Raw genomic sequence first — 24707 nt, 5'->3', positions numbered from 1 at the left:
CTTTTATTTGTCAGGTACACAGAACAACACAAGGTTAGACTGGGCACTGAAATTCTTAAGACAAGACAACGCAAGCACCTGGCATAACATAACATATAAGTACACGGAACATAATTTACATCTATGCTGAGCTTAAATAAGTGAAACTTCCTAAAAATACAGATAGCAATAAATAATCGACTATACTAACCCTAATACTAAAACTTCCTAAATTACAGATAACAATAAATAGTACACTATACTAACCCTAAATGCACATAAAACCTGTTACAACCCTATAACCTATTCTAACCTAAGTGGAGTACAGTACAATAGTGCAAATTTGCAGATCAGTGACCAAGTCAATGACCAAACAGGAGCCTGGTGGCGAGGTACAGTAGTGCAATGTTACTGATAGTGCAACCAGTAGCTGAAAGTGACAGAGTATAAGTGAGTAGTGTGCAGTAAATCAATGTCAATATCAGTGTCCATTCAGAAGCCTGATGGCCCTTGGGTAGAAACTGTTGTCCAGTCTGCGTGTGCGCGACCGGATGCTGAGGTAACGCCTGCCAGAAGGCACGGGGTAAAGAGACTGAAGGATGGGTGGGAACAGTCTCTTAGAATCCTGCAGGCTTTCCTTAGGCAATGTGTGTGGTAGGTGTCCTGTAGGGCTGGGAGCTTCCTGCCGATGATGAACTCAGCACAACGGACCACACTTCGTAGGGCCTTGCGGTCCCTGTCTGTGCATCTCCCATACCACACTGTAATACAACCAGTCAGAATGCTCTCGATAGTGCATCTGTAAAAGTTAGTGAGGATGACCAAAGTTAGTGAGTCCATACCAAACTTCTTCAGTCTCCTCAGGAAGAAGAGGCGCTTACAGGCCGCTTTGACCACCTTTTTCATGTGAACAGACCAGGTGAGGTCATTGCTGATGTTCACCCCGAGGAACTTGAAGCAGCTGACCTTCTCCACTTCCAATCCATTGATGAATAGGGGTGCATTCTCCTCCTCCTGCCGCCTCCTATAGTCCACAATCATCTCCTTGGTCTTGCTGATGTTAAGAGAGAGGTTATTGTCCTGACACCATGATGGTCTCTGTAGGCTGACTCGTCACTGTCAGAGATGAGGCCCACGATGGTTGTGTCGTCAGCAAACTTAACAAGGAGGTTGGAGCTGTGCGTTGCCACACAGTCGTGGGTGAACAAGGAGAACAGGTGAGGGCTGAGCACACAGCCCTGTGGGGTGCCTGTGTTGGTGATCAGTACGGATGAGGTGCGGTCACCGATTCTCACCACCTGTGGCCTCCCCGTCAGGAAGTGGAAGATCCACTTGCAGAGGGAGGTGCTTAGTCCCAGGTCCACAAGCTTGGAGATCAGTCTGGAGGGGATGATGGTGTTGAATGCAGAGCTGTAGTCAATGAACAGCATCCTCACATATGTATTCCCCTTCCCCTAGACTTTGAGCCATGAAATGTTAGGTCAGTAGCACTTTCTATTTTGAAATGTTTTATTTTGCTTGCAATGTTTTAGTTTGCCAGCTCAGTGAAGCACTTAAAAGATTTGTATTTTAATTGTGCTTCAAATAAAACCAATATTTACCTACACCTTATTCTTGTTTAAGATCATTTACATAATATATACATGAATGTATAGGGAGTGTGATAAAAAGGTGACCTTGAAATTGTGGCGACGCAAGGAAAGATTTGGGTGCACCTACATTTTGTGCTGGTGCACCTAAATAAAAAAGTTAGGCGCACCAGTGCAACCAAGGGAAAAAGTTAGTCTGGAGCCCTGTACGTATTCCCTTTGTCCAGGTGGGAGAGAGCGGTGTGCATTGTCAGAGCGATGGCATCGTCTGTAGGCCTGTTGGACCGGTATGCAAACTGCATAGGGTCCAGTGTGGGGGGCAGTGAGGAGCAGATGAATGATTTGACTAGCCGCTCGAAGCACTTCATGATGACAGAGGTCAGTGCTATCGGGCGATAGTCGTTCAGACATGTGACCTTGGTGTTCTTGGGCACAGGGATAATGGTGGTCATCTTGAAGCAGGTGGGGGGTACAGACAGGTTAAGGGAGAGGTTGAAGATGTCACTGAAGACCCCTGCCAGCTGGTCAGCGCAGCCCCTTCGGGCCCTACCTGATATGCCGTCTGGGCCAGGTGCCTTGCGAGGGTTGATCTTCTTAAAGCACAGCCTCACCTCGGCTACAGTTAGTGTAGGCACACCACTGTCTTGGCCTTCAGGGGGGTCACTGTCCCTCTCATAGCGAGCGTAGAAGGAGTTCAGCTCGTCTGGCAGTAGGACAGAGGACTGGGTCTCATTGTAGCCTCTCCCTTTGTAGTCAGTAATGGCTTTAAGTCCACTCCACATGCGCCTGGGGTCAGAGCCATGGTAGCTGGACTCCACCTTGGTCCTGTAAGCCCTTTTCGCTGCTTTGATGGCCTTCAGAAGTTCGTATCTGGCCTTCCTGTACTCATCAGGGTCCCCAGAGTTAAAGGCGACAGTGCGGGCTCTCAGCTTGGCCCGGACCGCGGCATCAACCCAGGGCTTCTGATTTGGGAAAGACCGGACAACCTTCTTGGGGACAACGTCATCAATGCAGTGCTGGATGTAGCTGGAGACAGTGTCTGAGTATTCGTTAATGTCCCCATTCGCTGCCTCCTTGAACATCAGCCAGTCAGTGGTGTCAAAGCAGTCCTGGAGGGTCGCCACACACTCTTCACTCCATAGGTGAACTGACCTCTCAACCGGTCTGACCTGTTTTAGCTTTTGTTCATATGCGGGGAGGAGAAGAATGGAGGTGTGATCAGCCTTCCCAAAAGCAGGACGGGGGAGGGGTTTGTAGCTGCCCTTGAATGTTGTATAACAATGGTCAAGGATCTGGTCTCCACGTGTGAAGAAGTCAATGTGCTGATAGTGCTTGGGCAGGACTTTCTTCATGTTAGCTCTGTTGAAATCACCAACAACAATGAAGGCTGCCTCTGGGTGCACATTTTCCAGACCATTGATAATCCCATACAGTTCAACCAAAGCAGCGGCCTTGTCTACCTGGGGGGGGATGTAGACTGCACTCATGACGACCGCAGTGAATTCCCGAGGTAGGTAGAAGGGTCTGATTTTTACAGTTAGCAGCTCAAGGACCGGAGAGCAGTGAGATGCTAGTACCGCTACATCCGTAGCCCAGAGAGAGTTAACCATAACACAGACCCCTCCGCCCCTGCACTTCCCTGAATCAGCTGTTCTGTCCTGGCGGTATATGGTGAATCCCAACGGTGTAACCGCTGCGTCGGAGATCTCCGGAGACAGCCAGGTCTCGACGAACGCCAGTACACAGCAGTTCCTGATGTCCCGTTGGAATTTGACACAATCCATTTTGTTGTCGATGGACTGAACGTTAGCTAGTAAGATGGTTGGAAAAGCAAGTTTGAAGCACCGTTTCCGAGCTCGAACAAGAACTCCAGCACGCCGGCCTCGTTTCTTCTTCCTCCGTCTTGCGGGTAGACAGAGCGGCAGAACAACAAAGGGCCAGCTGCAGTCTGAGCTCGCACTCCGAAAAGTGGAATTAAAGTTCATACATAGTCCTTGCCAAGTGACAACTTAATGTCCAGAAGTGTCTGCCGGTCGTACTGAATAAAACGACAATATAACATTGACAAAACAAGTAACAAACACTAAAATTACAAACAAAAAGCTAGGTTTTTGAGTAGCTCTTGTTGGCGCGGCCATCTCTTAGGCGCACAAATTACTGCCTTTTTAAATATTTCAACACATTAGTGGACCTCTTATCAATTGTTATTATCAATATTTTATACATCCAGCTTTAGTTAAAGTTTATCGTAACATAATAGCATGTTAGATTCTAAATGCAGTTAGAGCTAGACTGTAGGTCTAGTAGTGTAAGGGGCCCCATTATCGTCCACCTAGCTCTCAACGCTCGTTCGAAATTTTGCCAAAATGTCAATACAATACAATTTAAGCGTTATGTCACAGCATTGTACTTTAATATATAGATACACACCTATGTTATAACATTCCGGTTTTAAAATCTAATAAGGATATGCCTTGAAATTGTATTTTCCTGATTTTAGCAGTTAGCAAGGGAGTCCCATTATCGTCCACCGAACCACTTTCAGTCGAGAAAAGTCAAGTTTGACGCTGCGGAAGGCAGATGCTACACATACGGTTTGAGAGTGTATTTACATACTCAAATCTCAAAGTAAGAAGCTGTAATTTGGTGTGCAGCAATCTAAGATGTGTACATATCGATGAGTTACTTTCTTTCGTTGCTGCTGCATATCTTCTTTAAGAAATTAACGTAAGAAACGGTTGTGGATGATAATGGGGTCTGGAACGTTGGCGAGTTTGAATATACGATAATGGGGACGCTTACTCTATCTAACGTAAGCAACACTTTTACTATAGCTAACTAGAGAGCATGTGTATAATAACCAGAAGTCAGTTAGTTTATAGTCTGTCAAATTAGTCTTCTCTTATTAGCCTAGTTAGTACATCCAGTGTTTCCCCTAGGATTTTTTTTAGCAGTGGGGGCAGGTCCCGCTAGGGATTTGTCATTGGCGCTAGGAAAACCGGCTTTGGCGCGCGCCAACATTTGCTCTATTCAGGAAAAACCCAAATGTTCATGCATGCACGTTGTGCTACCATGGTAAACAAGTTCCACCTTGCACACATTACATAGTACAGTATTTTTAGTTGAATCTATGGTGAAACTTTCCCACACAAGACTTTATCAGGCCCGTTTGCACCCTAAAATGTTTACCGCTGTTTTCTTCTATTGGAAAGCATACGGGAGGGCTGCATTAGTCTACCGCTACAGCGCCGCACTGGCCAAATCACGTTATTGCAGGCACCTAAAATAGGTCCTATGAGATCAAACGATTTGTAGACAACAGAAATATCTGTCGACAATTTTTTATTGTCGACGTTGTCGATAACGTCGACTAATCGTTGCTGCCCTAAATTCCAGGCACACACACCTGATTGCGGAAAACCAAATTTGCCACATTATTATCTGTTGTGACAATAGCAGTTGTCTGTAGCAATATCCCCTTTCTGTGTGCACAGGGGATGAAAGGAAATGAGGTAATCCAGATGATCGAAAGCGGTGAGCGCATGGCTGCCCCTCTCAACTGTCCTCCAGAGATGTATGACCTTATGAAGAAGTGCTGGACATACAAGTGAGTGGGAATCAGTACATCCTCTTCCAAATATAGCTTTCACTTTACATGACATCAATTTCAACGTCAACGCTTATTAAATGTAAAAAGTAGGTTACGCAATGGATGGTCCTGAAAATAGACTTCAATTTAACAGCCTTTAGTCAAAGTCAATAACAAATTCAAAAGGGGGAAATTCTAAAACTTCCAGAGACATGAAAATAATAAAATAAATAGAATAAAACAGAATTTTATAAAGAATGCTTAACTTTTTTTTATCTTATCTTGCAGACCGGATGAAAGGCCTGGATTTGTGGTTGTGGAGCCGAGACTGAGAGATTATTACTATGATATATCTCAGTGATCATTCTTTATCAGTTCATTAAGCATTGGAGAAGGAGAATCAGTGTTAAAGAAATAACAATTTAAAAGGAAAGAGAGGAGATAATTAATTGATCTGTAACGTTTTAAAACCAAACAATATGTACTAAAAAAATTTTTAATACAAAATGTCAGAGAAAATCTGAATCTAATCTATAGACTTTACCTTTAAAGTGAACCACAGCCCACAATTGATCATAGATTTTGTTTCAACTCATGCAAATTATGAGTCTGCTTTTCCAATACTCAGTATGTATTTTGAGGTTTATTTTATAGTTCATGTCCTAACTCTATTATTCTTTATATTCCATGACTTTAACAAAGTGTATGTGTTTTAGTAGTCAATTGTATCCTATATATTCCCTTTGTAATGTAATGGCACCTACTGTTATATACAAAAGGAAATTGATTCCTCACATTTATGTTATAAACTTACGGCTGAATATAAGATTGAATGTGTGCTCAAGATTGATAAATAAAATGTGTATTATTGCAAATTGAACTTACTGTTGAGTTTTGTTTCTGTATTGTGTGTTTTTTGCAATATTGTAGTACATGTTAATAACGATCAGCTGAACTCAAAATAATAAAGAAGGTGATAAATACTTTGATTATGAAACTCACTTATCCATAGATATGTTACCGATGGTGCATTTTGAAAGCACTTCAAATTGGACTAGGGTTGTTATTCACTGTTTCACCGCTAGATGTCATTGTGCATTTAGCTTAGACTAAACTGCTAACAGACGAAATATGTTACAGACCTGCTCTACATATTGCCACTAATTGTAACTGACCATTGAACTGTGCTTTTTGAAGAAGCTAAACTGCAAATAACACACTGAATACAACAGTACAAAGGTGAACTGGTTGCCTTATATTACCCCTAACTGTGGCCTCTATGAGCAGTTAACATTGGATGTGACAATGCCTTTCAAATCCCTGCCACAAAATTCCAAGACTGATTTGAGTCAAAGACCAGAGTTTATAAAATATATATGGACTAATTATTCTCACTTCTTAACAATGACCTCTGGCTTTGACCTAAGTATAAGAGACAGACAGACTGACAGGGACACACACATAAGCACACATCAACAGACAAACACAGATTCAGACAGACACAAAAAGAAGAGCCAACGCTTAAGATGGCATATTTACACAACAACAAACAGAACTACAACAGGCTTCAACAGGCTTCCGGTTGATGTCTCTCTAAGGCTGTGGAAATGTTGGCCTCACCACACCCTTTCCTTCATCCTTAAACGAGGCGGGGTCTGGCAGTAGTCACACTGTGACGGGAGCACCTGGCTGTTTCTGATTGTGTCTATTGTGAAACGAGGTGGGGTCTGGCAGATGTGGCACTGTGACGGGAGCGCTTGGCAGTTTCTACGTGAAACGAGGCGGGGTCTGGCAGTGGTCACACTGTGACGGGAGCACCTGGCTGTTTCTGATTGTGTCTATTGTGAAACGAGGTGGGGTCTGGCAGATGTGGCACTGTGACGGGAGCGCTTGGCAGTTTCTACGTGAAACGAGGCGGGGTCTGGCAGTAGTCACAAAGTGACGGGAGCACCTGGCTGTTTCTGATTGTGTCTATTGTGAAACGAGGTGGGGTCTGGCAGATGTGGCACTGTGACGGGAGCGCCTGGCAGTTTCTACGTGAAACGAGGCGGGGTCTGGCAGTAGTCACACTGTGACGGGAGCACCTGGCTGTTTCTGATAGTCGTAAATAATATGTTTGTGGAGATTTAAGGAGTAGCAAACCTCTTTTTCTTGCTTTCTCTCTCTTTCTCCCTATCTACTGCATTGCTGGAATGGGCTATGCCGAGGTTCGAGCAGGGCACATTTCACAAGCAGACTCTCTCTCTTTCTTGCTCTCTCTCCCTTTCTCTCTATTGCATTGTCGGGATGGGGCCATGCCGAGGTTCGAGCATGGCGCATTTTAGACAAGCTCTCTCTCTCTCCCTTTCTCTCGCTCTCTCTCTCTCTCTCTCTCTCTCGCTATCTCTTAGCATTGTTGGGTTAATAATGTGTATCTCTCCCTTTCTTGCTCTCTCTCCCTTTCTCTCTATTGCATTGTCGGGATGGGGCCATGCCGAGGTTCGAGCATGGCGCATTTTAGACAAGCTCTCTCTCTCTCCCTTTCTCTCGCTCTCTCTCTCTCTCTCTCTCTCTCTCTCTCGCTATCTCTTAGCATTGTTGGGTTAATAATGTGTATCTCTCCCTTTCTTGCTCTCTCTCCCTTTCTCTCTATTGCATTGTCGGGATGGGGCCATTCCGAGGTTCGAGCATGGCGCATTTTAGACAAGCTCTCTCTCTCTCCCTTTCTCTCGCTCTCTCTCTCTCTCTCTCTCTCGCTATCTCTTAGCATTGTTGGGTTAATAATGTGTATCTCTCCCCTCGCACCTCTCCCCTCCCCTCTCCTCTCCTCTCACCCCTCCCCTCTCACACACTCTCCCTTCACACACCTCCCCTCCCTTCCCCTCTCCTCTCCTCTCCTCCCCTCTCCTCTCCTCCCCTCTCCACTCCTCTCCTTTCTCCTCTCCTCTCCCTTCACACACCTCCCCTCAACTCCCTACCCCTCCAACCCCTACCCTCTCACACACTCTCTCACTCTCGCCCTCTCTCTCTCTCTCGCTCTCCCCACCTCCCCTCTCCTCTCCTCCCCCCTCCTCTCCTCTCTCCCCTCCCCTCCCCCCCTCACACACTCTCTCCCTTCACACACCTCCCCTCAACTCCCAACCCCTCCCCTCCAACCCCTCCCCTCTCACACACCCTCTCGTCTCTCCCTTCACACACCTCACCTCCCCACCACTCCCCTCTCACACACTCTCTCCCTTCACACACCTCCCCACCCCTCTCCTCCCCTCCCCTCTCTTGCACTACACACACTCTCTCTCTCTCTTTCTCTATGTCTCTCTCTCTCTTTACCTCTCTCTGGTCAAGGAGCTGAGACCTACCGGTGCCAACTAAACTCCTTGTCTCTCTCTCTCTCTCTCTCTCTCTCTCTCTCTCTCTCTCTAATACTGATGTGTATGTATGGATCTTTGAGACTCTACCCACAGCTACGACCAGCAACAGGTTACAATTATTTTGGTGGTTGGCATTGACTGGTGACAGTGGGTTGCAGCTGTTACTAGCCTGGATCCGGCTGGTGGCAGTTGGGTGGTTGGTGAGCTCAGACTGGTGGTGGATTATATTATTGCAGTTGTGTTTTGTCTGTGGCTCCGACTGGTGGTGGATGGCATTATTGCAGTTCTATTTTGTCTGGCTCCGACTAGTGGTACATGGCATTGCTACAGCTGTTATTGTTTGATTCCAACCAGTGGTGGAACAACAAGTATTTATGGTCAGACGTGACCTTGCTATCTGTGTGTGTCTGTTATGTTTGCCTTATGTTGCCTATATGTATCTGTCATGTTTGTTTTATGTCTGTTTCAAACAAGAGAAAATTATGTTTATGTGTCCATCGCACGTTGAATTAAGGCCAGGTTATAAAATATTAGACTGGTGGCAGACCAAATACACAGTCAACCCAGATACTGGGTTTAAAGAAGGCAGCGGTAAAAAAGACCCCACAACCAACAGAAGAGTGGCATTAACTGAGGAAGAATACAAACTTGTGTTTGCAGGATCGCTGCAGTGCATAAACAAGGAGGAAATAAAAGAACAGTATCCAGCACAAGCAGAATATTTCGAGAAGCTGGCATCACAAATTATAGTCGAACCTTCACACTTGCAGCCAATCTAGGGCAGCAGGCACAGTGTTATCTGGAGGAAATTGTGGAATTTGAAGTTCACTCAGAGATCGAGCGTTTCTGTGAGGCTACAAGTGGACAGGACTGGAGCGACGGCTGTCGCTAGGGCCATGTTCTCTTTCCTCACGGCATTATCTTTTGAACCCCTTTACTTTCACTAATCACGTCCTTATTTACACTGGGACATATCTTAATCAGTAATATCCAGTTTGATTGTTATTCAATGTTCTCAAATTTATTTTATTACAATTCTAAAAGCTTGGCTACAGTTGTATGTATGTGGTGAAGGGGACCTGTGAGTATGTTCAGGTCTGCCGTGGGTACATGGATGTCGAATGTCCACTCTGTGGAGTGACGGTGGGTTTTCCCCTATAACATCGTTAGGGTTTTCCCACTGTGTCCAGTGTGTCCACACCACTTGGCCATAACGCTGCATAGTCTCATTATTATCGTTCTAAGCATTGTGTTCCTTAACGGGATATTTTAAATTTTGTGTTAGTTGTCACACCCTTTAAAGGGTGTGAAAGGAGGGATTCCAAGAAAACTTTAAAATATCCTGTCCGAATTAACAGTTTCTTTCTACATGTATTGACTCTTTTAATGTTCTGTTTAACAGATTGACTGATCGTACGATATGGTCGTCACACCCTTTAGAGGGTGTGAAAGGAGGGTGAGTTCTAGTGAAAAAAAAAAAAAAAAAGTTATATATATCTTCCTGTAATCTGACTGACTGTTTCTTATTGCTCATCTGAACTAACCTCCATTGTTTACTCACACAGGTTCATAATATTTTAAATTTGTGTAGTCACACCCTTTAGAGGGTGTGAGAGGAGGGATCCATGAAACTTTAAAATATCCAGTTTTAATGTTGACACCACATAGTGGTGTCAAAGGAGGGATTGTGAGGGAATGATAGCATTATACTGCTGATCAATGCTGCTATACCAATCAATATCTAATATGAATATGTAAACACACATGTTTTGTAATGCTAATAACTAAGATACAAATATTGAATGTGATCAATTGATTTAATAAAGTAACAGATAAGAAACATTGAAATGTAACTTTGGTGTGTGGACAAGAATGCAGATGTCAGGCAAACTGACTTGGGAGGCGAGTTCGTGACGCTCAGGGACTGGTGTGAGCACAATGAGCTAGTCAGCTCATGGGAGTAAAAGTGTCAACTTGGGAGATAAGGTGATGCTGGGAACATAACTCTTCTCTGCTTCAGGACGAGTCAGACCGGACAGTTCTTACTATGGATAATATGCCCCCTTCCCCTGGAGACCCTGCCCCCCCCCCCTTCTCACTGGATGCCCCCCTTCTCCTTGGAGCCCATCTGCCCCTTTACATCATCTGACCTAGGAGTGGTCTTACCCTCTCCCCTTCCCCTTGAAGACCCCACCCCGTATATCATCAGGACCTCGAGATGACCTGCTCTCAACTCTGGAGAACTCAAACCCCCCCCCCCCCCTTGGATTGCATCAGACCTGTGGGTCTTGTCCACCCCCCTCCCTGAACAACACCAGACCTGTGGGTCTTCTCTGCCCCCTCCCTCTCCTAACATCACCAGGTCCGTGGACTGCCCACCTTGCGCCAGCATGAACGCCCTGGACATTTAATTGGTTAACAATAGCCACCCCAAGGTCTCCTGACCAATGGCCACTCACCAGACCTCCCTCTCTGGGGAGTACAAGATCTGTCTCCCAAGGGCGGGGAGACAGAACTTGGGAGGGGCAGAACTTTCTCTGATATTCTGTCACGACCACTTTCTCAACGAAGGCCTTCGTTCGTTCTAATCTTATACTCTGTTTTGGTGGGACGACTGCTGTTGCATCATCGACTGATTCATTGTACTAGACTACGGACATCTTGGTGTATTGTTTTCATTGTGTATCTTGTGATTGCATCATTACTAATTAAACTACAAATAACTTGGTCCGATGCTTAACCATGTATCATTTTTCCTCTCAACACCCAGTTTACACTATCCTTAACACTAGTAACCTTTCGCTCACCCTCAGTCAGCTAGTGATCCTTGTTGTGCTCTGACGTATATTGAATTTTGGTCTTTTTTTCCACTCTCCTTTTAAAGAAAGGCCATATAGTCATACATTTACATTACATTTAGTCATTTAGCAGACGCTCTTATCCAGAGCGACTTACAGTAAGTACAGGGACATTCTCCCCGAGGCAAGTAGGGTGAAGTGCCTTGCCCAAGGAAACGTCATGTGCAGCGGCCGGGAATCAAACTGGCAAACTTCAGATTACTAGCTCGATGCTCTACCCGCTCAGCCACCTTAATCCGTCAGACGTGAGACCAAAGAAATGCTCACCAAATTAATTTTTGCAGGGTAAGGAGTGGTTTTATTGCGGCAATATGAGGGCAAGTCTGTGTGGTTCATCGACTGAATTACATGTTTGGCGAGTCCATGAGAAGATGGGTGGTTTGATAAGAGAGCCAATACACTAATCTGAGATAGGATGGAGTTGTTACACTGCCCAGTGTAATAAGCCCTATTGTGGTGTGGACAAATATTATGAAACAAATACAATGGTATGAGAGATGTGTGCTATTCATCTTTTCAGCAGTAACTTTTTACTTATTTGATATGAAAAAAGTTGTTTCACACAAGAAGTTGGATGTTCCCTCAAAAAATCGTATTGCCTCAAAGCAAATGCAACTTATTAGGCCATTAGCTTCTTAAGAAAGTTTGGTTGGTGGCTACAGGGTAGTGGAGTAGGGCGGGTCATACTCAGGTGCTAACATGAATCTTAAGGAAATTCTAATATGAGGGGTGTCTAAAGTATGTATTTTTCGATGGGGAATAAATATGAGCTTATTTTTTTGATAGGATGACTTTAACCTACATCATTTTGTTTTTTTTATTGCCAAAATTACCCTTCCAAATCACTTTTATAAGATATTGAAAGATATATGGGAAACCATTCAGATTTACAGAGCCAAATCAAATGTACATATTTATTAGTTAGTGAACTGCATGAATATTACTGAATCCACCTTCAAGAGAAGGCTCAAGACGCACTTGTTCCGGGAGTACAATGGTACTTAGGAATGGTTTGCTGAACCCAACGCTAGTTTCCTCAAGGATCACAATGACTCTTGCTTAGACTGTTGCTCTTGTTGGTTAGTGGTAGCTGATTTAAACTGTTGTATTCTATTTTAGTTAATCCTATTTTCATTGCTTTCCTACAGGTACACCTGCACTTAGAGATTAATGTTGTGTAATTTTAACTTGTTTAACTACATGCTCTTATGGTTTCTTCCCTTTAGCACTATTTTTTGGTTGTTCACAATATGTACTTCTTGTTTTTGACTACCCGCAATGCTGTGGGGCTATCTTGTTGTTATTATCAGTGACCTATGCACTTTGTAAAGCTCTCTCTTGGAAGTCGCTTTGGATAAAAGCGTCTGCTAAATGAATAAATGTAAAATGTAATGTAAATGTAATTACTGGACATCATTACAAGGAACAATCTCCTGACTTCCTGAACTTTGCCAAGTTACACAAGTCCTTCTTTGATTCATTCTTGGACATCAGCCTCCTGCTGGTCTCCTGAGCCCTGATCGCTCCATCCCTCTTTTCTTGTGAAAAGTACTTAGCAGAAGCCTCAGTCACCATTTTAACAACCCTCTCAATACTTTGCGTGTGGCAAGGCCAGTTGAGCACCTCCATTGGGGTGTTGATGAAGTTTTTCACCAGCGAGGTGCTTAGGGAGCAGGTAAGAGGTGGCTCTGACACACCTTCTGACCAGCTGATCAAGTCACCAATACTTGAAGCATCACAATGGATGTCAGGTGTCCTTCTGGTTCTGACAGAGGAGTCCCCCAGCTGAGTGTCTGGGTCCCCCTCTCCCCTCATGGCCAGGTATGGCTTCACTGTGGGCATACCAAGCAGATCTTCTCACTGTTGGCATAACGAGATCCAGCACCTCCTTCCTCTGAGACTTGAGGCAGTCCAGTTGAAACTGGATGTGCCTAGGTCCTTCAATCCAGGAGTTCTTGACCTTTACATTGAACCAACATGGATAGTACACTCCAATGATGAATTCAACAATTAATTGCAGATTCTTTAAGTTATTTCCTTTCAGCCTGTGCTTTGACACCCAGAGCCTAAGAAGTCTGTTTGCTGTGGTGAGCCAGCGGCTGTGGTTCACTGGTCCAATCTCCAACAGAGCCAACTTGGCAGGTAGCACTCCATCTCTGACTGTACAGACAATCTTATAGCCATAGTGTTGATCAGTTGAGAGATCTTGAATGACCTTGTCTGGCAACTTGATCAGTGGAGGGCCAACAGAGATGTGGGCGAAGTTAGGATTAATTTCCAAGTCTGTAGCAGAATCAAGGAGCTATGGGCCCGGAAAATTTGTTGTCAGACATAGTAGGGCCATCAAGATCAATAATAAGATGGCGCAGGGGTAGTTCACCAGTGTGGAGGTTGCACACTAACCAGACCAGTTTTCTTCCAAGGTGCAGCTCCAGCTTCCTCATTACTCCAGCATGTACACCAGTGTTGACATTTGTTGAGTCTCCTCCAATGGCCAACAAGGTCTTGTCAAACCCCTTTTCTTTTAGCCACCCAAACAGGACCTTAGCAATCTGCTCAGCATGTGACTCCTGTTTAGTTGCTTTTTCCGGTGTAAAGTGGAACAGGTAGGTACTGCCAGGCTCACTAGCAACACTATAATGTTCTTCCTTGATTTTTGCAGGAAAGGATTGGTCACTGCCCTCAGCTTCCATCATTACATTAGTTAGGTCAATCCTCCCATCAAAGAGGAGGCAGGAGATCCATCCCTCCTCCCTGCATTTCTCCTCAAACTCTTCACCCAGCTCTCACATCAACTTCTCCTGTGCTATTTTGACTTTGTTCTTATCAATCACTTTACTTGTGTTGTCTTCTGTGATGATTACCGCATCAATCAGGGCAGCGGTTGCTTTAGCTGCAGTTGGCCTCAGCCCTATGCCATACCTTACACTAGCGAGGGCAGTGTTTGGAATCCCATCATCGTTTTTTTGTACCTTTGCTACAGGCTCAGTTTCAGGGAAAAGCTCAATGTCAGGGACAAACTCATCTTCAACATTAGCCATCTTCAATCCCATATCCTGATCACCATTTGCCACATCTCTCAACATCTTCCCTGGCTGCCTTCTCTGCTGCTGCAGCATTTTCCTCCTTGCACCTTCTCCTTTTCTCTGCCTTCTTTTCCATCTGCTGCCTTTCCAATGTCCTCACCTGTCTCTTATGCTCTGAGAGATCAGGGGCCCCCATTTGGTGGGGTCCTTTACTTCCAACCTTCTCTTTCTGACCTTTTATATATGCAAGATCTTTCACAGGAATCTTTTTTTCTCTGCTGCAGACACAGTTAATGTGGGCTTGGATCCCACAGCCCTCACAGTCTTCCCCTTCACAACTGGTAATCAGACACTTGCATGTCAAAATATCAAATAATTTGTCTAACTTGACCACAAACCTCTCTTTGGCATCAAGTTTCCCCTTCCCAAGAGAGAACTTCACTGCCTGATTCCAGACCTCCTTCAGCTTGGACATGATGTTACCTTTTCATTAATAACAGGTGGTTTGAAAAGAGCATTAGCTTTGCTCCACTGCAAAATCAGACCAGGGTAGATGTCCGCCACCAGCTGGTCTACCGGGTAGTTCCTCCTGTCAGCTTCACTTTGCTCCCTCAAGTAGATGCATACTTCAGGACATCTCTTACAGTTGGCAGTTCAGACACCATCAGCTCCCGTCCTTTGCCAACAAGAGTACTCAAATGAGAACTTGATGTCTTCCTTGTTCTGACTTTAGCCATTTCTTCCACTAGTTTTTAACTCAACACTGTAGTCTTGATCAATGAAATCCTCACTCCATTCCCTAACAGAACAAAACGACCGACTGAAATCTCCAGCACAAAAGATGCTGGTACAGTGTTTCCCACAGATTAGAAAGCTATATGTGGCGGGGGGGGGGGGGGGTGTTGTTTCATGTCAGACCGGGGGGGGGGTCGAAATAATTCACAAAATCAATCAACAACAACAAACAAATAATTTCTGCATATGCAGGTAGCGACGCTGCATACAGGGTGCTAAATAACTATTTAACTGGTCGGCTCCATGACGCCGGGTAAGTAGCTAGCTCTTGAAACTTCTCACCAAAACAACGAAGGGGAACCTTCGATTAAGACATGTCCGTCGGTACCTAGCGAAAAGTAGCCTCAACTTTCCTAGACCTTTAGCTACGGCACTAATGCTGAAGGCTCGCTGATGTAGCTGTCGGTCTCACTAGAACGGCGTATGCATCGTTGCTAACGTGTGCTGACGTAGTGACTGTGTGTGTATGTGAGAAAGACGCGTGCGTGAAAGAGACGGAGGGAGAGCAGGGAAAGGAAATGCAGCTGAACGAATACGCTGCGTGTTTTTACCTAAATAGCGAAAAAAAAAAATGTTTACGAAACGCAATGTGTGGCGGCCGGTGTTGATTCTGTGGCGCACCGCCACAAATTAGTCTATGTGTGGGAAACACTGTGGTATTACTGTTGCTATTTTGTGACCCAATGGGGTTTTAACTTTTGATTGCTTTGAAGATGATCACTTGGTTGTGTCTGGACAAATTGACCAGACACAACAATGCGCGTGTGACGTGAAATATCAACACATTTCCTGGATCCCCATTTCACATGAGAAAATTCAACTTTTTCTAAACCATTGGTCAGATTTTCAAAATGTAAAGGGCTAAATCAAATGCAATTAGTTAATTTCTCACTTAATAAACCTTTTCAAACTACCATATTATTACTATTTCTGGTAGCTAAATGGTACACAAATGAAAAATCGGTCATTCTGGAATATTAGCAGAAAAATGCAATATTCCGCTACAAATTGATGTAGGTTAGGGTTTTCAGAATTGTAAAAAACATTCAGATTTGTGTCCGTCCGTCCGTCCGTCATCTGCCGCTTGTCCGGGGATCGGGTCGCGGGGGCAGCTACCTAAGCAGGGAGGCCCAGACTTCCCTCTCCCCGGCCACTTCCACCAGCTCTTCCTGGGGGACCCCGAGGCGTTCCCAGGCCAGCCGAGAGACATAGTCCCTCCAGCGTGTCCTGGGTCTTCCCCGGGGCCTCTTCCCAGTGGGACGTGCCCGGAACACCTCACCAGGGAGGCGTCCAGGAGGCATCCTAATCAGATGCCCGAGCCACTTCAGCTGGCTCCTCTCGACGCGGAGGAGCAGCGGTTCTACTCTGAGCCCCTCCCGGATGACCGAGCTTCTCACCCTATCTCCAAGGGAGAGCCCGGACACCCTGCGGAGAAAGCTCATTTCGGCCGCTTGTATTCGTGATTTGTGTTGTATACACCGAAATACATTATTTGAACACCCCTCTTAATTCATTAAAAAAAAAACTGAGTATGGCCCACCCTAGTAGTGGAGTATAGCATGGGCCCAGAACGCATCAGAGACAACCATCTCATCTACTAAAACAAACTCATGAGCTTGAGTTGACAGGAGTTGAATCAGCCTGCTAGCAGTTTGACAGAATTAGGACATTCCCAACAGCTATTCCATGTAAGCAAATATCAACTGACTGATGTTGATAATCCCAAGGCAGCATTCAATGACACCATGTCAGACAAACGATGAAGGTAAAAAATAAACAGTTAGTCCACACAGCTAAGGAGGAAGAGACAGACAAACCCGTTACACTCATTGGGTTTGCGGTGACAGACTTCAGGACAGAAAAAACACAACCTGGCCCCCTACAAAACAACCATTGACATCTGCTCTGGTGGATTCTGACCACAGTTGCTACCTTGAATATCATCCACGAGCCCTGGCCAGGGGAAGAGTCAACCATTAATGATTGAAGAGCCTCTCTCTCTCTTTTACGCAACCCTCACTTCTGTGGTGGTATCCCTCTCGGCTCAGAGCTGGGACATCTGCCGGAAGCAGGCCACCCACAATGGGATGTGTAGCCGTGTCTCAAGCCTTGAAAACAGCCTGCTGAAGCCACAGGGCAACCCTGCACACACGCTCTGGTCAGGGGCCCAACAGTCTGCTGGGGTTTAGAGGCCTGTGCATGCATACACATATACACACAAACACACACATGGTAAACAGACTCAAGAAGCAATACACAAACTTACACACACACACACATCTGTTGTGTGTATACATTAAAACAGACTCATACACACACACAAAGACTGTGCTAAACCGGTAAACCAGATGTTATTTCTGTATTATCGTGAAGGACATTATGCCTGCTTGTGGTAGACTGGGTTCTACTGGTAAGCAGCACCTGGTCCTTTGTCAACATGGACTAACTGTCAGCATGAGTTGTAGGTAAATGCTATATGGCTTTGACCTCTGAAATGTAGGCACAAATATGTATTACCTTATTTACTTTAAAACACGTCACAATGCAATACCTATACTTTCTAGTTAACTTAATTGACAGCAATTCTAGGTACTGAATCAGGTATTGAATAAATATCTCAGCAAAAGTTATTACGTTTATTTATTTTGACAAATGTCATAGTTATTAGTCAGGTGCATATCCCTATAATACAAGGTAATTCTTCCTTCCTAATCAAACAGCTATTTTAATAGCCAACTACTTTCACATAAAACTTCTGATCATAACAGTGTGCTAACTCTGAGCCAAGCACACACAATCACTGCTCAAACATATATCCAAAGTCCTAAACTCAATCAAAGCCTCTTGGATGTACTTTCAAAATGTGAACCACAATTTAGATAAATCTAAGGCTTGGAGCTGTTGTGTATGTGGCATACTGTCAAGTGTATTACAAAGAAGCCATGCAGCGGTTACCAGTTCAAACCACCGGAAATTAATTGGAAGTCTATGCAGTCTATCCCTAGGTCTGGTGTGGTTGGCCTTGCGGTAGAAGTGCACTGGTTGCACTGCACGGCAGACAGTACACTAGCTGGGGAGCTAAGGCTAGGCTAATGTCATAAGCAAATGCTGTAAACTAATGCGAGAAGATAGTATAAGCCAATAGTCAGGGGTTTTTGAAGGGTATGCTTGTATCTTTAATAGTTTTATAATGTTCGTATGAAATCCCAGTTTAGGGTCATCTTCATAATACACAAAGATTAAAATAACAAGTATAAGATATAAAATATTATTAAATTACTATGTTTGTCAAACCTTCCATCTACTGAGGGTTCCATTGGCATGGTTATGTTGTGTGTATTTGTAATATACCCATCATTTTTATAATGGAGAGTAGGCTACTTCAAGTTCTGTTGTATTGGTATTATGAATGGGCAGAAGTAGTAAGATGTATGAATATCATGACTAAATGACTAAATGTAAAATATCGTGGACATCTTAACAAGATCAATGTTTTAGAAATGGAGTTTGGTGTGGCACTAGTAAATTCAATACTTTATTCAACACTAGGGGGTGGATTTGTCTGAAAGACAGCGCACAGCAAGGAGTATGAGCTCACTTCTTGTCTGCCGGCAAAAGCACCTACTGTATTACAGTACTAAGCCATGTGTTTGGAAACACAACAACAGTTATAAAAGTCTCTGTGGACTTTGGTACACATGAGGGTGTATGACAACCTGTTTCATATATTTTACTGTTCAGGAAGTGAATGTTGACTGATTCAGGAATAAGATATACAGATGTTACAACATTACACATTGGGTCTGACAATCTATGCATGTGTGCACTCTTATGTGAGCCTTTTGAGGTCCATTTGTTTTTGGTTGTAACTTTGAAGGAAACAATTCTAATAATATGCTTGTTTACCTGAGCTATTTAACAGGTAGTTGGATATCTATCTAATAATGCCAGGAATCTTTGTCTGTCTGTCTGTCCGTCTGTCTGCCTGTGTACAGTGAGGGGAAACATGTGATCCCCTGCTGATTTTGTACATTTGCCCACTGACAAAGAAATTATAAGTTAGCTATAATTATCAGCTATACTTTTAATGGTAGGTTTATTTGAACAGTGAGAGACAGAATAACAACAAAAATCCAGAAAAACCATGTCAAAAAAGTTGGCAGTGTGTAAAATGTAAATATAAAAAGTATTTTTTTCAAATCTCAGAAACTCATGTCATTTACAATAGATCATTGTAAACATATCAAAATGTTTAAACTTAGGAAATGTACCATTTTATGGAAAGAATACGGTAATTTGGAATTTGATGGCCGCAGCATGTCTCAAAAAAGACGTGGGCAATAAAAAGCTGGAAAAAGGAAGTGTTGATAAAAATAAAGAGCAGGAGGAACATTTGCAACAAACTAGGTTAATTGCAAACAGGTCTGTAACATGATTGGGTATGGCAGAGTCTCAGAAGTAAAGATGGGTAGAGGATCCCTACATCTACATATTGTGAGACCATTTCAGAAAAATGTTCCTCAACATAAAATTGTGAAGACAATTTCGAGAAATCTGGAGAAATCTCTTTGTGTAAGCGACAAGGGAGAAAATAAATTCTGCATGCCTGTGATCTTCAGGCACAGCATGAAAAACAGGCATGGGCTCAGAAACACCTCCAGAATTCATTGTCTGTGAATGTCACAGACAATGTCACAGTTTGCCGTGCCATCCACAAATGCAGGTTTAAGCTCTACAATGCAAAGAAAAAGCCATATATGAACATGATCCAGAAACACTGGCATCTTCTCTGGCCTAAATTAGACTGAGGTTAAGTGTGGTCGGACAAATTTAAATTTGAAATTATTTTTGGAAACCATGGACGCTGCATCCTCTGGACTAAAGAGGACAGGGACCATCCGGCTTGTTATTAGCGCTCAGTTCAAAAGCCTGCATTTTTGATGGTATAGGGGTGCATATGGGTTTATGAGATTTGCAAATCATTGGATTCCGTTTTTTATTTTATTTTACACAATGTCCCAACTTTTGGGGAATTTGGGTTGTATTACTTGGTGGCAAAACCCTTGTTGGCCATCAGAGGTCAGATTTTTCTAGTAGTTGGCCACCAGGTTTGCACACAGCTCAGGAGGGATTTGTTCCACTCCTCTTTGCAGATCTTCACCAAGTCATTAAGGTTTCGAGGCTGACATTTGGCAACTCAAACCTTCAGCTCCCTCAACAGATTTTCTATGGGATTAATGTCTGGAGACTGGCAAGGCCATTCCAGGACCTTAATGTGCTTCTTCTTGAGCCACATCGTTGTTGCCTTGGCCGTGTGTTTTGGGTCATTGTCATGCTGGAATACCCATCCACGACCCATTTTCAATGCCTTGGCTGAGGGAAGGAGGTTCTCACCCAAGATTTGATGGTACATGGCCCTGTCCATCGTCCATTTGATGAAGTTGTCCTGTCCCCTTAGCAGAAAAACACCCCCAAAGAATAATGTTTCCACTTCCGTGTTTGACGGTGGGGATGGTGTTCTTGGGGAAGCCTTTTTCCTCTTCCAAACACAGCGAGTTGAGTTGATGCCAAAGAGTTTGATTTTGGTCTCATCTGACCACAACACTTTCACCCAGTTGTCTGATTCATTCAGATGTTCATTGGCAAACTTCAGATGGGCCTGCTTTCTTGAGCAGGGGGACCTTGCGGGCGCTGCAGGATTTCAGTCCTTCACGGCATAATGTGTTACCAATTGTTTTCTTGGTGACAGCTTGTTGGAAAAATTGAAGATGTAACTGTTATCCTGTAATAAGAATGATTCTGTGTTCAGCATTCCTTGCCAGCAGAGAACCCTCTCCCCACATGATCTATAGATGACACGAGGCTTACGCAGACAAACTGACCTAGGTTGACCATTAGTATGCTAGAGGTGCAATAAATGTGTTAACCTTATCTGTGCTGAGTGAATCATATGGTCAAGCCTAGGGTCAGAGAACTCTGTAAGTTTCCACGTGCACGCGCACTCTGTTTCTGGGATCGATCATATTGACAGCTGATATGCAGGGGAGGAGACTTCTCACCAATATATAGTCTTACTTGAAGACTTGTGAACCAGACAAACTTTGTAGCACAATGGCGTGTGATGTTTTTGTCTCCTTGTGGGCCGGCCACAAGCAATAAAGCTTTCTTAAACTTGTTCATCGACTGACTGTGCAATGCTTGATAGATTAATATTTCTGACACAATGGTCCTTCGAGCCGGATTCCAAAATCCATTCCACCATCCAGAACCCAAGAACCAAGAACTAAAATTGTGCAGACGTGCACAACGGTGGAGAACCTCGCAGCAAATATGGCTGTTTAAAAAGAGGCAAAAATATTTTGGGGGGGGGATGGTGGAAAGGTGACGGAATTCTGGACTAGCTAAGAGGCACAGCTTTCAATGGACAAGGTAAGAATAAATTGTATATATATAGTCGACTTTGTTTTATTTTAGGCCTATGTTGAGACAAAAACTCCACAGTGCAGTAGGTAAAGATGCACTCTGGTCCTATATCTGCTAAGACCCGGTGAAAATCCAGTGCAGCTAATATAGGGCGTCATATTTTACTGAGATCGGTATTGGTGGTGTATCCGTGAATTAAGTCATTTTGCTAAAACCTAACACCGTGTGCATAATATTGGTGGAGCAAAGTGTTTTGAAAACTGATGCATGAGTAGTACTGGTGATGTAAATAGGCGGGGTTATAATTACTAAGAACGTGGTGACGGGAGAACCGGGTAACAGTATTAGTTATAATCTGACCGACCAGAACTGAGATATTTGAAATATATCTGAGTTTGGTGGTATTCAAATACCTAACCAAATGGAAAGATTTTTGCTAATTCTGTGAGAATGCCATTGAAGTAAATATAACATGTAAAAGTTCATAGCCTTATTGAGGAGGCTACTGTAAAGAATATACTCCGTGCAGCACAAAAAAGATGAAAGAGATAGACGCGTGACTTTTTAAAAATTAGGCCTACATGTTGTTAAGGGCAAAGGTGCTACATATATGTGTTTGATGCTGCTGAGGTTGTTTTGCTAAAATGTATGAGTTTGGTGGTATTAATATTTACCTAATCAAATGGACTAGTTGAAGACTTGACCAACCAGAACTCTGATATGTGTAAACATCTCTGACGAGCAATCTTAGGTGCATATGTAGACTTTGGACCAAGTTTTATGCTGAAATTGAAATAGTACTAAGAGTTGATAAAATTGTAAATATCGATATTCTATGTAAATATAACCATGGTTAATTGTTTTAAAAAGTTGTACAGAGGAAGTGTGAAATGCTTAGACATAAGGAAACCAACATTTGGGTTTGGTTTGAATTCCATTTTTAAAGTTAAAGAGTAGTGAGGAGAATGTGGTAATTTTTGTCTCAAATGTGTCTTAAAGAAGGCTGACATGATTCTAGCGAATTTGCCAGTCTGTTGAACAAAGTATTTTACAAATTGCTAGGATAGCTTTGGGATCTGAGAGGAAAAGATCCAAGCTGTGGCTTTGTTAGCTAATGGCTAATGGCTAATGGTGAAAACGTAGAGAAAGTGCATTTTGCCAGAGATTTTGCTCTGTCCTGAGACCGAGGAGAGTCCAGGAAGTTGAATTTGCAACTATGGTAACGACATTCGTAGCTAACAAACTTACAGACTCAACAGCGATGGTGGCAGTACAGGCTAGTAAAGGAATTGCAGCTTGACATTTGAGATCCAGATGAGTAACCACATGACTCATGCGCAGACTCATTGAGAAATTGAGAAATTAAAGACGCAAATGTAGAGAAATAGATGGATTTGGAGCGACTTTTACACATTAATTAGGTTACTTTTGAAATATGTTAAGTGATGAGTATTTTGATACATTTGCTAACAAGGTTTTTGGTCGTTTGAGTACATTTTACATGAGTTTCAGAAATTCCGAGGAAAGGTGGGGCCTAAGAGTCCCGTTACGTTGAATTTTTGCAAAGGTGATCCCAGAGGGTAATTCTGCATAATTATGTGAGTATTAATGCTGAGAGATGTGTCCGTTTGGAAGAATTCGAAGTTTGGTGGTTAACAAATGCATGATAAACATTTGTTGTAATTCCTAGCCAAACAGGGAGGTTTTTTGAAGCCTTTCCGACCAGAACTTGTATTTAAAAGCGGCATATCTTTGATGTGTTATGGTATTCAATAAGAATGCAGAAATTGAACCCCTGGTTTATAAATTGGTTCCAATACAATCGGAAGAGTTATAGAGCAAAATTAAGTGAATAGAAGGTAAACGCCAACCATCTGTATTGTTCAAAGAGAAAAAAAAGGTTTTTGCTTGTTCCAGAGTGCGCCGTTTGTGTGATTCGAGTTTGAAGCGGGCGCTGATGGAAACAATGTGATAGATTTGAGTTATTCAAGTAAAAACTAAGAGTAATTGAGAAAGTAACAAGAGTGTTGCATTAAATCATATACAAACTACTAAATATTCCAATTAAATATTTTCATTTGGGTTTCTGGTCCGCAAAATTTAGATTTGAAGAATTGTCCGTGCGTTACGCATGTTGAGAGCGTAATGGCTGGTAAATATAGACTTAAAGTTTATCAAATGAAGCAAGAGAACGTTTTGGGGATGTGAAGAGATGATTGGTTTAAACACGTTGATGTTCTGAAAAGGGAAATATGCATATACTTTGAATGTATGGGAAAACATTTTAAGTCAAAATAGTAAAAATCTAGGGTTTTTAAGAGTTTTGATAAAGGTATTGGATGCAATTTAGTTATGAAATGAGAAAGAGAAAATAACTAAAATGTATTTTTATTTTGAGTTTTATTGTAATTTGGCTTTAAGTTTGATTGCATGTTTTATCAAGAGCCTGACGCAATGTTTTGGATAAACAGTTAGGCTGTGATAAGGAATAGCTACATTGGGAACAATTTTAGTCTATATTTTCATTTGAGAAACATACAAATTGAATTCTGGTTTAGGATAAAGACAATGGTTTTTATCATATCTTTGACAAAAAGAGATTTGATTTGGTCAAATAGATAATCTAGAACAACATAGGTCTTAAACTTAACTGTTTTCAAAGAAAGAAAAGGTTTTTGGAGTGAAAGAAATTTTAGACTAACAGTTGATTTTTTTAAAAGGGTTTCTAGGGTTTCAGATTTCTAGATATAAGTAATAAGAGTTGAATATCAAATGATGAGGTATTGTCTTGTTATACATGTTTGCTCAACAATGGATAAATAGGGCAATGATCACCTGGAAAGATAAGAATTCTGAAGAACTTGTGTTGGTTCTACTAGAAGTAGTCCAAATTCCTGAAGAGGTGGATCAAAAAGTTTCGATTTTATACAAAATGCTAACTAGAAAATAGATATCTTCTGCTAAATTCTGTTCCAGGTGAAGCAGTAAACCAAAGAGTGGATGAGTCAAACCAGGAGGTTGGGTATTGATTCAAGTTATCAAAAATAAATAACTGGTCCAGCCCAGGTGGGAGGGACCGTATCAGGTACTACTCACCA

General features: G+C 43.0%; 2 protein-coding genes across 5 annotated transcripts in view; one reads left to right on the top strand and one right to left on the bottom strand.

The window, feature by feature from the left end:
• syk (spleen tyrosine kinase) overlaps positions 1 to 6037 on the top strand; it is a 44317-nt gene extending 38280 nt beyond the window's left edge. For all 3 annotated transcript variants that reach the window (XM_047014800.1, XM_047014798.1, XM_047014799.1), the window contains 2 exons: positions 5063 to 5175; positions 5446 to 6037. In XM_047014800.1, the coding sequence (XP_046870756.1) occupies positions 5063 to 5175; positions 5446 to 5518 (186 nt within the window). In that variant the 3' untranslated portion in view covers positions 5519 to 6037. The remainder of the gene's footprint in view (positions 1 to 5062; positions 5176 to 5445) is intronic.
• Positions 1 to 24707, bottom strand: part of LOC124463087 (GTP-binding protein Di-Ras2) — a 101928-nt gene that overhangs the window by 47048 nt on the left and 30173 nt on the right. The window lies entirely within an intron of this gene.

The sequence above is a fragment of the Hypomesus transpacificus genome, unplaced genomic scaffold, assembly GCF_021917145.1.
Source record: "Hypomesus transpacificus isolate Combined female unplaced genomic scaffold, fHypTra1 scaffold_27, whole genome shotgun sequence".
NCBI lineage: Eukaryota > Metazoa > Chordata > Actinopteri > Osmeriformes > Osmeridae > Hypomesus > Hypomesus transpacificus.
This window is presented reverse-complemented; position numbering and strand designations above follow the sequence as displayed.